At 36.6% G+C, this 15,223-nt stretch overlaps 1 protein-coding gene across 1 annotated transcript; it reads right to left on the bottom strand.

Moving 5' to 3' along the window:
• Positions 1 to 2,280: 2,280 nt before the first annotated feature.
• LOC132637919 (receptor-like protein 33) lies at positions 2,281 to 4,333 on the bottom strand. The gene is made up of 3 exons (XM_060354932.1): positions 4,107 to 4,333; positions 3,777 to 3,865; positions 2,281 to 2,822 (listed from the first exon to the last, which is right to left on the bottom strand). The coding sequence occupies exons 1-3, from the start codon at positions 4,331 to 4,333 to the stop codon at positions 2,281 to 2,283; spliced, it is 858 nt and encodes a 285-aa protein (XP_060210915.1).
• Between the last annotated feature and the right edge of the window lie 10,890 nt (positions 4,334 to 15,223).

Below are 15,223 nucleotides of genomic sequence, written 5' to 3'. Positions count from 1 at the left end.
AAAAAAAAAAAAAAAAAAAAACAAAGCCTTAGGTTGACTAACCAGATGAGTACGTTGTTTGCATCGAGCATTTTCAAATTTAACAAAAGTAGCTATTACAGCAACTCCAAATGCTATTCCAGTCACAACCCCTAAGCCTCTGTTTGGATGGTTGTTTCCCGTGGTTCATTAATGTACAGTATGGTATGGTATAGTATGTTGTTGTATTGTATTGTATTGTATTGTATTAATGAACACAATGTTTGGATAGACTGTATAGTTTGTTGTGGTTTAATAACATTTATATTGTTTAGTTTGAGTGTAAGGTACTGTATAATAACTTGTAAGTTTACTAAAATACCCTTAACAAAGAATAAAATAGGAAGGTGGGGGTAGTGGGTGGTAGGATGAAGGTGGGGGTAGTGGGTGGTAGGGTGGGGGTGAGTTGTTGCAGGGTGGGGTTGGGCGGTGGTGAGGGGTAGTGGGTGGTGTTTGGGGTGGATGGCAGAGGAGTGGGGTTGTTGGGGGTGGGGTGGGTAGTAGGCGGGGTGGGGTGAGTGGTAAGGTAGGTATGGGGTGGGGCAGGGATGGGGTGAGTGGTAGGGTAGGGGTAGGGTGGGATGGATGGTGGAGGGTGGGGCAGGGGTGGGGTAGGGGTGAGTGGTAGGTTGGGGGTGGGGTGGGGTGGATAGTGGGGGGTGGGGTATAATGGAGTATGAAATACATAACCACGAAAAAACCACCAAATCCGTGGTTATAAAAATTGAGACTTTTCATGGGTTATATAACCATGGAATGAATCACGGGTTTACAATACCAGACCACATAATTTTAAAAACAATGGAAATAAACATGGTTTCATAGAAAACCATACATTAATGAACCACGGGAAACCACCATCCAAACAGGGGTAAAATGAATGTCAATTTCAAACTTTCTTATCAAGTGATAACAATCTTGAACCAAAGTCTATATGGTTTTTACTATTTTGTTGTACTAATAAGTGGTTGTATGAATCACTTCTGTCAACAAATAGATAGCCTATTTTTTGTAGAGTCGCCTTTGGTAGGGAGTGCTTTACCCCGAAGCAGGTACTAGACACCGGGTGAAAAACCCAAAAAGAAAAAAGAAAAAAAAAATAGCTGCTATCCTCTCTGTGTATCCACTCAATTGTTTCAACAATGTCAAAGTTACTGAAAATAAATGATGAGGAATTGTGGCAACATCTTGAATATATAAAACAAAAGGTGAACCTATTGCTTAAGCACTGACATGAATCATCTGCATTGTATTTTCTGGTCCAACTTATTGCTCAAATATCATATTTTTCTCCATATTTGCTTCTAAATAGTCGAGATTCACCTCCATGTCTAAGTCACAGTTTAATGAGTAAAAATAACACATATAAGTTGCTATCAAGATATATACAAACAACAAACAGAAAATTTAAAAAACAACAGAAACAGAATAGTTCAATTAGACAACAAACTAAACCACGGGCTAAAGCATTATATTCATGGGATAATTCCAAAATTACTTATTATACAAAGACAAATTGGCTCTTTCAATCTTCAATTAAGTCCTCCGTCTCAACCTTCTCTTCTGTGCCCTTCTCATTTTCTTGGGAAAAGCGCCTTCAAGAAATTCCACAACCCAGTTTGGGTTACGAGCTTTAAACATGAGGCTCCACATGACAGTTCCAACAAAGTCCACAACTGTAGCCTATGACAACTGATTCCCATGTAAATCCACTCGCAAAATATGAATCATCTTCTTCATCCGACTCCAATGGCTAAGGAACATGTGATGGATCACTCGTTCCACATTGTTTTGATAAAGGAGGACCACATAAATCAATGTTGCCACCACATGAGTCATTTTCAAATGTGTTGAATTGTAGACCTCGAGGAATGCGTCCAACAAGAAGATTCTGAGAGAATTTTAACATTTCCAGAAATGTTAGTCTTGTCAATTCCTATGGAATCTTTCCAGTAAGTCGATTCCAAGAGAGATCTAATGCTTCAAGCATATTCAACTGTCCCAGTTCCATTGTAATATCACCTCTGAGATTGTTATGGGATAAATTGAGTAGCCTAAGTGAGCCAAGATCCTTTAGCGTTTTGGGAATCACACCTTCAAAATGGTTGCTTGAGAGATCTATGGTTGTCCTAATTGTGCTGATTCTTTCTAGCTCAATTTCCTAGCCTTTGATTACCAAACTCATTGAATCCTCGTACACTACATAAGTTTCTTCAAATTATTCCATATATCCGAAGTCACCTTTGTCTTTGCCATCTTTTATCATTGCTTTGAAGTTTTGCAAAACTTCTGCAGAAGTGAGCCACTAAACTCATTATGAAGGAGATCAAAAATCCGCAATTTGGGAAAGAAAAACTTCTGCTTAGTACTTATAGGTCCATGGAACTTGTTCAACTTTAATACAAGAAGTTGCAGCTCATCAAGAGTTCCTAGCCAAGCTGGAAATGTGCCATTTATAGCGTTAATTCCCATATCAAGGACTTCTAAACTAGAATAGTTGAGCAACGACACTGGGAGAGGTCCTTCAAAACGATTACCATTCAAGACAATGTTCATCAATAAAGTGCTCTGCCCACATAATAGTGGAAGACTCCCATTGAAATTATTCTTCCTCAAATCGAGAACCCCTAGCCCAGCCATGCTTCCTAAGCAATGTGGAACTGATTCACTAAAATTTTTATGTGATAAATCCAGTAATGTAAGGTTCATCAACTTACAGATAGAAGAAGCTAGATGACCATGAAGGAAGTTAAATTTAAGATCGAGATACTTTAGAGTAGGGTGATGAAGTTGTTCTATGTGTCCTGTAATTGAATTATGAGAAAGGTTTAGGTACTCCAATGAGTCCCACCTCATGCCGCTAAACCAGTTAGGGATTGGACCATGAATCTTATTGTTACAAAGATCCAAGTACTTAAGTGTTGTTGAATTTCTCAAGTGTGGAAAATCCTTCAGTTCACAAGATGATAAGAACAAATATGCTAGACTAGGAAAAGTGATATTTATTCACGCATCCTCAGTGGTGTTATTTGATGAAAGGTCAAGGAATTGAATAGGTTAGTGAGATTCTCAAGGGATTGAAGAATAGGACCACTGAGTTGATTATGACTTAAATACAATTGCTTTAGTGCTGGGTTTGTTTTGAGCTCATCAGCTACTCCACTGAATTGATTATGATCGAGACTCGGTGTATTTAAGGAAAGGAGGCTAAACACCCAAGAGGGTGTGCCATTCAGTGAGTTGTTAGACAAATTTAACCATTGAAGATTGAATAGCTTTGGAAGCATGCTGGCATTGCTAGGAAATGGGCCAGATAGGGAATTACTCGACGAGACTAATCTTTCAAGATGTGTCAACTTTAAAATTAAAGAGGGAAATATTGTGCCATTCAGTGAGTTGTCGACAAATACAATTCAACTAGCTCTTGGAGATTAGTGAAAACATTGGGAATTTTGCCTCCAAAGGAGTTAGATGAAAGATCTAAAAGTGTGAGCCGCTTCAGTTTAGAGATAGTTGAAGGAATAGGGCCACTGATATGAGTCTTACCTAAATATAACACCCTAATTTGGGTTAGGTTGCTAATGGAATTAGGAATCTGGCCAGTGAAATGATTACCATTTAAATCTAACTACCTAATTTGGGTTGGGCTACAATGGAATCAGGCAGTTCACCGGAAATGCCTACGTATGAAATATCCAACTCCAACAGAGTGTTGCTAGGGTGGATCTTTGGTAAAACTCCTTTGAGAAAAGAGTTACCTCCCAATTTGAGCCTTTCCAAGTTTGGCAGAAGAAAGAAGCTCTCTTTGAGAAAACCTTGAAAGTTGTTTTCTTCAAGATCCACGTACCTTAAAGGGGAAGACAAGTTCATAGGTATCGGAGATGAGATGTTGACATAAGAGAGAAACTACCTCCAGATTTGTGAAGTTTTGAAGCAGTGTTTTAAATGTTCTCAGATCAAGTTGGAAACAATACTAATAAGAATAATAATAACAAGAATCCGAAAGCTCAAGTGAAACCAAATTGGAAAGGTATGAGATCTTTGTTGGGATTTTACCACCAAATTGAGAGTAAGAAAGGTTGAGATACCTCAAATTCCTCAAGCGGCCAATGCCATTTGGAATTGAAGAAGGATAGAAGTCATTGTAAGCAAGGTTTAGTCTCTGGAGATGATGAAGTTGGAAGAGGCTGTTGTTGGGATTAATACTTGCCCTAATCCGACTACAACTTAGGTCCAAGCCAATAACGTACCCCGTTAACAAGTCACAAGTGACTCCATCCCAATTGCAGCAATCCCTACTCTCATTCCAAGACATTGTTTTCGGGAGAGAAGAAGTAACACATGAAGAATAAGGCTGGACGAGGTATATTTCAAAGGGATGCTTAAATTGAAGCAAAGCAGAAACTTCACTGGGTGAGCAAAGATGATGCAAGATGATGAAAAAAATCTTTGGCTCAGAAAGACAATATAGAGAAGTGAATAAAAGAAAAAAAGACTTGCCATTTTCTTTTGTTTGTTTTCAACAAATAACAAAATGTTCTTACAAAATCCATTATCACAATCCATACATATTTATAGCCATATTTAACCTACACTTCAAAAGTTTTCTACAGATTCTTCTAATAAATTAGGTAATTGGGACTTTTAATGTTGAAAAAAAAAATAGAAAACAAAATTGAATGAAATATTGTGCACATATTTAGGGGGTAAATTTCATACATGGTCGCACAACTTTGATTTTTTTCACTAAAGTCACTTAACTATGTTTTCTAACACAAAAGTCACGTATGCTGGAAAATCCAACTTCCGGTGGGTGATAAGATTTGACTATTTATTTATTTTTAACTTTTATTATTTTATTTATTTCTAGTTTAATATATATAAAATTAATTGAAAAAATTCAAACCGATTCGTTCCAAAACTCATATCTCACCGGTAATAATCTTTTACTCTTTTTTTTTTTAAAAAAAATAGGTCTAATAAATACAAATTCAATTAAAAAGAACCGATCTAACCCGAGCCGAACAAAATTCATATGCAAAATTAAAATATTCTTATTCTTATTTAGAGTTTTTCTTTATACGAAGCATACCATATGCTATATAGCCCCACTAGCACTAACTACTTGTGCTATCTTGTGTTATGTCAATTTCCAAAATTATACAGTATTTGTCTTGTCCAACTTTGGCATAAATGGAGAGAAAATGAGTCACATCACAATCACAAAACTTGTGATCCATGGATCATGAGCAGCCACTTGTTAGTCATATGTTCTACAAGACTTTTCAAAAGGGAGAAGACTAAACAAACTAATACTCCTTCAATCCTAATTTTCTCTAATGATGTGTTCGTTTCGACTTTTGAGGTCATAGACTAAACACCCAACATAGGTTCTGCAGAAAATTTCTCATCTTTATGCGTTAGCAAGATGATGTGACTTGGTCTCATTACGTATAACACACACTGCTGAGATATTTTCTATAAAACTTCTAACAAATTTTATGCAGAGACAGTTTGGCATATCATTTAGTTTTCCACAGACTTCTCAAAGAATAGAAACAAAGAAATTACATCAAATTTCCAAACACTAATCACTCAAGGATTCCAAAACTGCAACATACACCATTATGCTAATTGTGTGGGGTTCTATTACTAAAACAAATACAAAAATATTGCTTTCTTTAAGCTGCCTTTCTATTAGAATTTGACAATTAGCAGGCAGTGATGAAAACTATACTTTCATGGATCAGTTCTTTGCAACTAACAACTGTGCTATTCTTGGCCCATCAATATACTTTTCCACACGACTTTTCAAAGAAAGAAAGTATCTCTCGACTAAGTCCAGTGAGAAAGAGAAATGTACAATAAATGTTACACCCCGCACTTTCAGAGCATGAGCATGACATGTACATCACCATAGTAACGAAGTATCGGAGATGTCCCATGATGTTTTGGAAGGTACAACCTATGGAAAGTATGTAACAATGAAGTAAAGGATGAATTACGATCTCGTAAATCGTAATCGGGAAAGGCTATTTTGAAACACAAGAATATAGCCATTATCATGTATTATAAATGATAAATATCATGTATGAATAGTTTCGGAAGGTTTCCAGGTCAAGCAAATTGAAGAAAATAAGTTCGACGAAAATTTGAGAAATGTTGGGCAGATTTTTAGTCAACTTTGTAGGGGCATATCTCCTAGTATATTAGGAGTTTTAAGGTGTTTCAAAATCCTAAAATGAATTTTGGCGAATCTAGTTTCTAATGCAACAAACCGCTCATCGATGGGACATCGGAGTAGAGAATTATAGACGTTACAAACTGAGCTGACAAAGCTGAAACAGTACTGCTACAGTACAGTACTGTAGCTACAGTGATGCCGACTTTGCCACTTATAAAAGGGTCAAAATCCCTCTTTTTTGGTCATAAAATCTTCCAAAAATTTCCAGAAAATTCAGCAACTTAGGGGAGCAAAAATACAACACAAAAATGAGAATTTTGACCACAATTCAAGCAACGGAATATCAATCGAGGTCCGGGCAACGCGTAGACGCGATTATAATTTTGTTTGGTGTTGGAGTTAGCTTGGAGACAACAAAATGATGAATATTTTGCTACCTTCATAAAAATAAGGTATGAATTGTTGAATCTCCTTCTTTATCAATATGAATTAAGGAATAATTGCAAGAATAAAGGTTATAATTTGTTGTGTCGATGTTGTTGATTTATGGATTAGGTTTGAAGAGAATTTTGGGTGAAAATACATATATTTATCTTGTAGGATGTTGAGGGTGTTGTTATTGATGTTGTTGGTGTTAATTTCGGCTTTTTTACGGAAATAAAGTTATTAAATAGTTGTATCACAAGTTGGTTAGTTGAGAAATTTAGAAAACATCGTGTGGGATGTTTTAGGAGATATATTGGCATGGATAATGGTATTGATGATGTTGGTATTGTTGTTGTTTATTGGTTGTTGATATTATGATTTCGGGCTAGGCATATAAACAGGGGAGATGCTGCCCAAATTTCGACAGAATCTAAAAGGATTTTAATCAAGTGTTTAAGACGAGCGTGCGACGATGATCCTAACGATATGATGAATGGTTCTATATGTAGATTACGAGGCTAGCGATGATTTTAAGTGAATTACAAGACAGGAAGTAAGTTGAAAATAGAGGAATTATCTTCCAGGTATGTTAAGGCTCGTCCGTTTCTTTCAAGGCATGAATCCTATGATTATAACTCCATAAATGTGTTCATAGCCTCCTTATTTCCAAAAGTTAGATTTTCATGATTCCAAGGCATAACCCCTTCCTAACGATTCATGAATGTTTTCCAAAATGTTCGTATTACCTAAACCAGAGGTTTATGACTCCGTAAGTTTTTATGACAACAACGATGGATATGTTTTACAATGACAACGATGATGTCAAGGGTGAGAATATTTCTATGATGACTATGATGAGAATGATTTCATGTTTAATGGTTCCAAGTTTATGATTTTCAATGACAATATAAGAATGTTGAACTATTTCTTGATGTCTCAATTTTATTCATGGATGATGACTATTCTTTTTAAGATTCAAAAGAATATGAATTGATGCCTTATGAAATTTATGATCTTATTCTATGTTTTCTCTAAATGCTATTCTTCATTGATAGTCTCACCTTATAATAATTGTTCCTTCAAGGTGAGACAAAGCGACGATGATTATTCCATAATATAATCGGAGGTTACCGACCTTACGTCACTCCGATGTACTTATGGCTTTTACTTGGCTCTCATGCATGCTTTATATATATATATATATATATATATATATATATATATATATATATATATATATATATATATATATATATATATATATATATATATATATATGTATGTATGTATTTTCTTACACCGCGCCGCGCTATAGTCGGCCAGGCAGACACGTAGATGTGCACACCACTACAGTGGGCATGTTATGATATTGCCCCGGACGCGGGAGGCCTGGACGCAGGCTAATGATGATAACACCGAGCCTTGATGGTCGGGCATGATATTATATATGACACCGCGCCTTAATGGCCGGGCATGTTACTATGTATATGTATAAAAATGTTTTTTTTTAAAAGGATAAGCATGCATGACATCCGCCCTACGAGGCATTCAGATGTACAGGTTATCTCTCTTATTCCTTGTTACTTTTCATATCTATGTTATGTTGTTACTCATGCCTTACATACTCAGTACATTATTCGTACTGACGCCCCTTCTTGTGGGCGCTGCGTTTCATGCCACGCAGGTGTATACAGATGAGTAGAGGATATTGCTAGAAGATGTTCCAGCGGGATTGGCGAGCTCCATTTCTTTCCGGAGTGTTGCCGAGTCAGAGTATGTGTGTTATGGTATATTGATTTATGTTAGAGACTTTGCAGACAGAGTCACGTATATAGCCTGCCAGTCTAGTAAGCGGCTATTTAAGCCGATGTATTCAGTATGCACTACTTTACAGATTTCATATGATTACATTTTTACTTGGTTTAAGAAAGACGAAAATAATATTTTTCTGAAAGGTTTCCATCATGCATTTCAATTCATGACCTGAAAGTCTAGTGAGATTATGAGTATAACGAGAGCCAGTGGGTTCGCTCAACTCTAAGTAAGGGTCGGGTGCCCATCATACCCTATCAGTATTGGGGTGTGACTCGAAATTCAGAGGTTATGATCTTGTGTTACTCGAAAGGCCAAGAATCAGATCCTTAATTTCTTATTCAAAATCAGCCTCTAAACATCGTTGTAGAAGAAAATAGAGTTCTGCGCAGAAAGCTTCAGGGCACTGCGCTTTCTGTCCGCATCGCGGAAGGAAAGCGGAAGGCTTCAGGGCTTCTCGCTTTTCGTCCGCATCGCGGAAGAAAAGCGGAGACCTGCACAGAATGAAGTTGCGCTTTCCGTCCATATCGCGGAAGGAAAGTGGAAGGTCCCAGAACGTTGTGCTTTCCTTCCGCATCACGGAAGAAAGGCGGACCCCTGCGCAATTTTTCTTCGGTCCAGACCTATAATGGTATATACGTATGAATGAATGTAATGCACTATTCTACGGCATAAAGGAAGGAAGTTATTTGAATTGTGTCCAAAATATGTGGACATTTGACTTGATACCAGAATTCAATTACCAAAAGGGAAATAAGTCAGACTATGCGATGAGGGTGACTCTGACATTACATGAACTAGAGAAGTTGAAGGATCCCTAGGCTCGGCTAATTGACTACCATAGACAATCAATATTCGAATGTTACTGGTATATGAGAACATTCTTAGACGAATTAGAATGATTCCAAGTACAGAAGAAAGAATTGTACCAGCTTGAAGGAGTCAAAATTCGAAAGGAACTAATATAGCAAGGATGTACAAAGGGAAAAGTGAAATTGGACTAAATTCCTGTATATTATGAAACAGACAGGGGAAAAGAGGCATGACAAGATAATGGAGGCTGAGTAAATCGAAAGAAATAAGTTTTTGTCAAATATAATACGTTGTGTCCCGGGCTATGATTCGAATCGCTCATACCAGAGAAATTTTTGTTACAAGTAAATATGCAATAGAAGTACCCCGAAAAGGTAATGAAGGAAGTGAGAATGCCTACAAGTGATCAAGGATAAGTGCCAGGACAGACGGGATTACTAAAGAAAAATCGCGGCGTTGGAAGAGATGAGAGTTTTAAAAGAGAAATACTTATAAGAATCTCTATGATCGTCAAAAGAAAGAAAGACAGTATGCCTATGGATAGCATGACAACAAAAGTACCTGATACTAGAAAATATCTCGTGCGCCGTGAAATCGTAAATCACCGTTTATATTGAATTGCGAGAGTATATGTTACAGGACCATATGAATGATCGTCCTGATAGAATGGCTAGTAAAATGGTGCGGAGACGACAATAAATATTTGAAGAGTAATGGAAGCTAGTTAAGTCTCAATTAGCCGTCGGTATAGGAGAGCCAAGGACTTAAAGAGGGAAGCACACTTGTATTGAAAGGAATTTATGATTAAGTAAGATTTTATTTTAGTCTCCAGCTTATGAGTTATTTTGTAATGATGTTAAGATTAGAGGAGAAGAAATTGGAGGAATATTCAAACAAGGATTTGAAAATATTTTGAATAGTGGATTAGTATGTTGTAAGTATAATCTTGTGATAGGGGATAACAACGATGAAAAGAAAATATTGTATACAAGTGTATAAGGAATGGTGTTGAGGATTGTTATATCGGTCGAATGGAGTCCCATTTGAATATAGATTTTTTTGGCTATGTATTTTTGACGCATTGGATGAGTAATCTGAGGTAAAGTAATTAATGAGAATAATAAAACGTTGACAAAGAAATGCTATTGCAAGCCATCTGGGCGCTACCATAGGTGGAACTATGATGACATTGTAAGGAATCAAGGAGTTTGACAAAAGCATTAAAAAGGAGATGAGATGATATGTATGTGCAATCGTTTAATACCAAGAGCGTAATCTAAAGTAGCACTAGAGAAGCAAGCAAGAAAAGTGCCGCAGCTAAATAAGAAAGTGGCCAACTAGTAGGGAAATTGAGGGCTGCGAAATAGAAGGGACTGAGTCAACGGAAGGTGAAGTCGTGAAGACAAGATCGCAGGAGAGGAATTCAAGGATATAAATAAAAGAGATGGACATTTAAGGAATTAAGAGATCCGCTTGATTGATAAACCGAAATGACAGATAATTGCGTCAAACTATGGGAAAGACTTACTAAGTGATAATCAGGCAAAGGTTAAAAAGTAGAAGGAGAACCCCAAAGGAAATGATCAAAGGATATCACGTTCGATTGGAACAATCGAGTGACAATGAGACCTCGTGGAACAAGCAACATGAAGGATCTTATTGGAAAAAGAGATGAACGAAGGTTACGGACAAAGGAACGAATGAAAAGATCCGAATTTGTTGCATGACTAGGAATCTTGGTTATTTTTTGACAATTTTTTTAATTCACCCCTAAGTTATTAGCCGAACGAAGGATTAGAAACTTTAAGAGTAAATTGAAGGAAATGAATCATTAAAGAAGAGGTTTGAGAGGTTTTTGATATAAGTACACGAATTTCCATTAGTTAGCCAAGGGCCAGAAGTCCAATTGAAGGAAAAAGAAATTAAGCGAGCCATTTCGGTGTTAAACCAGTTGAAAGATAAAGTACCGCAAAGATTAATTCGACTGCTATAGAAAGCAAAGGATGCTAAAATATGACCAGTCTCGAGGTTATTTTAAGGGAGGAAGAATAAGAATAATTCAACTCCAAGGAGACAAAGGCTTGGGACATCTATAAAACGTACGAAAGATACGTGGAGATTGAAGAGAACGAGAATTCCCGAATAAAAAGAAGATGAGATCAAAATTGGATAAAGGTATGTGGTAAGCACGACAGGAAAGGGCATACAAGAATGTAAACAGCGAAGACTGAAGAGACAATGAAAGCGATAAAGCATGAAGAGTTAGTGGAAAGATAAATAATAAGAAAAAAAGGGATGTCCTTGAGTACAGGCATAAATTTTGGCCACAAAAGAAGAAGAATAGACTGAGCAATTTGGATAAATTCGGTTTCAAACGAGAAAGGAAGTAAAGTAATAACCGACAAATACGGGTAAAATCATTGACATCTACCTCAGAGCGAACTCTACCTCAACATTCGAGGAAGAATGTTTTTGAAGGGGGGAGGATGTTACACCCCGCACTTTCAAAGCATGAGCATGAGCATGACATGTACATCACCGTAGTAACAAAGTATCGGAGATGTCCCATGATGTTTTGGAAGGTACAACCTATGGAAAGTATGTAACAATGAAGTAAAGGATGAATTACGATCTCGTAAATCGTAATCGGGAAAGGCTATTTTGAAACACAATAATATGGCCATTATCATGTATTATAAATGATAAATATCATGTATGAAGAGTTTCGGAAGGTTTCGAGGTCAAGCAAATTGAAGAAAATAAGTTCGACGAAAATTTGAGAAATGTTGGGCAGATTTTTAGTCAACTTTGGAGGGGCATATCTCCTAGTATATTAGGAGTTTTAAGGTGTTTAAAAATCCTAAAATGAAGTTCGGCGAGTCTAGTTTCTAATGCAACAAACCTCTCATTGATGGGACATCGGAGTAGAGAATTATAGACGTTACAAACTGAGTTGACAAAGCTGAAACAGAACTGCTACAGTACTGCTACAGTACTGTAGCTACAGTGATGCCGACTTTGCCACTTATAAAAGGGTCAAAATCCCTCTTTTTTGGTCATAAGATCTTCCAAAAATTTCCAGACAATTCAGCAACTTAGGGGAGCAAAAATACCACAGAAAAGTGAGAATTTTGAGCAACATTCAAGCTACGGAATATCAATCGAGGTTCGGGCAACGCGTAGACGCGATTATAATTTCGTTTGGTGTTGGAGTTAGCTTGAGGGTGTTTTTATTGATGTTGTTGGTGTTAATTTCGGCTTCTTTACGGAAATAAAGTTATTAAATAGTTGTATCACAAGTTGGTTAGTTGAGAAATTTAGAAAACATCGTGTGGGATGTTTTAGGAGATATATTGGCATGGATAATGGTATTGATAATGTTGGTATTGTTGTTGTTGATTGGTTGTTGATATTATGATTTCGGGCTAGGCATATAAACAGGGGAGATGCTGCTCGAATTTCGACAGAATCTAAAAGGATTTTAATTAAGTGTTTAAGACGAGCGTGCGACGATGATCCTAACGATATGATGAATGGTTCTATATGTAGATTACGAGGCTAGCGATGATTTTAAGTGAATTACAAGACAGGAAGTAAGTTGAAAATAGAGGAATTATCTTCCAAGTATGTTAAGGCTCATCCCTTTCTTTCAAGGCATGAATCCTATGATTATAACTCCATAAATGTGTTCATAGCCTCCTTATTTCCAAAAGTTAGATTTTTCATGATTCCAAGGCATAACCCCTTCCTAACGATTCATGAATGTTTTCCAAAATGTTCGTATTACCTAAACCAGAGGTTTATGACTCCGTAAGCTTTTATGACAACAACGATGGATATGTTTTACAATGACAACGATGATGTCAAGGGTGAGAATATTTCTATGATGACTATGATGAGAATGATTTCATGTTTAATGGTTCCAAGTTTATGATTTTCAATGACGATATAAGAATGTTGAACTATTTCTTGATGTCTCAATTTTATTCATGGATGAAGACTATTCTTTTTAAGATTCCAAAAGAATATGAATTGATGCCTTATGAAATTTATGATCTTATTCTATGTTTTCTCTAAATGCTATTCTTCATTGATAGTCTCACCTTATAATAATTGTTCCTTCAAGGTGAGACAAAGCGATGATGATTATTCCATAATATAATCGGAGGTTACCGACCTTACGTCACTCCGATGTACTTATGGCTTTTACTTGGCTCTCATGCATGCTTTATATATATATATATATATATATATATATATATATATGTATTTTCTCACACCGCGCCGCGCTATAGTCGGTCGGGCAGGCACGTAGATGTGCACACCACTGCAGTGGGCATGTTATGATATTGCCCTGGACGCAAGCTAATGATGATAACACCGAGCCTTGATGGTCGGGCATGATATTATATATGACACCGCGCCTTAATGGCTGGGCATGTTACTATGTATATATATAAAAATGTTTTTTTAAAAGGCTAAGCATGCATGACATCCGCCTTACGAGGCATTCAGATGTACAGGTTATCTCTCTTATTCCTTGTTACTTTTCATATCTATGTTATGTTGTTACTCATGCCTTACATACTCAGTACATTATTCGTACTGACGCCCCTTCTTGTGGGCGCTGTGTTTCATGCCACGCAGGTGTATACAGATGAGTAGAGGATATTGCTAGAAGATGTTCCAGCGGGATTGGCGAGCTCCATTTCTTTCCGGAGTGTTGCCGAGTCAGAGTATGGGTGTTATGGTATATTGATTTATGTTAGACACTTTGCAAACAGAGTCACGTATATAGCCTGCTAGTCTAGTAAGCGGCTATTTAAGCCGATGTATTCAGTATGCACTACTTTACAGATTTCATATGATTACAGTTTTACTTGGTTTAAGAAAGACGAAAAGAATATTTTTCTAAAAGGTTTCCATCATTCATTTCAATTCATGACCTGAAAGTCCAGCGAGATTATGAGTATAACGAGAGCCAGTGGGTTCGCTCGACTCTAAGTAAGGGTCGGGTACCCATCATACCCTATCAGGATTGGGGTGTGACAATAAAGACATATGATGTAACTCCATTTCCTTCTCCGTCTACTAAGAGCATCTAAGAGAACTCAGTCTTCCTTATTTCTAAAGACCAATGGTAATTTATGACTATACATTTTCATCTACCAAGTTCAAAATCATACTCTTTTATATACCAAAATAATCTATTTCATGAATTGCTTTGATAGACTAGAGACATTATGTATCACAACTATAAAACTCCTAACTTAGGATCACCATCTAATTTCACGAGAGAGACTTGCTTACGCCAATATTAATGTTGAGGTTAGCACCATGCGCAATGCACACCGTAAGAAAATTTCTGCAAAACTAGTGGTCCATGGACAAGGATGTTCTGTAGTTTTCCGGAAGACTTTTCAAAGAAGAAAATTAGACTAGGAAGATTCCATCAAAATTTCCAAAAACTGGTCATTCGATGGTCCCACGAGAGAGTAGAAATGTGACTGGAGATAAAATTCTACTTCATATACATTGGATTCCAACTTGTTAATGAGATTGAAATATGCGTAACGCATACTTCAGAAATTTTCTGCATCTTCTAACGAATTTCCAAGATAGTGATGGTTTTAACATTCTCTTCTGCTATCTTCTAACTTGTGAATTGGGCTCAAATTGCATTGCATAAGAGCTGTAAAGAGGACTTAAAAAGCATGGATACAATCTTTATAAAGTATAGAACGGATCGAAATATACTTTGGTCAAATTCAATTACTTAATGCCATATTGGATTTTATACAAGTTTTTGCAAGCCTAAAAAATTCAATATGGCATTCAAGTCACTTTAGTTTCTTTATTTCCACATCCATTCACACAGTTTCGCTTCAAATAGAGCGAAGGGAGTAACTTAATATTCTTTTTCTTTTTTTTTTTTGTTCTTTTGAAGAGCACTTTTTTGCATGTCATGTC

The sequence above is a fragment of the Lycium barbarum genome, chromosome 4, assembly GCF_019175385.1.
Source record: "Lycium barbarum isolate Lr01 chromosome 4, ASM1917538v2, whole genome shotgun sequence".
NCBI classification, from domain to species: Eukaryota; Viridiplantae; Streptophyta; class Magnoliopsida; order Solanales; family Solanaceae; genus Lycium; species Lycium barbarum.
Note: the sequence above shows the minus strand (reverse complement) of the source record. Positions and strands in the feature narration are given on the sequence as shown.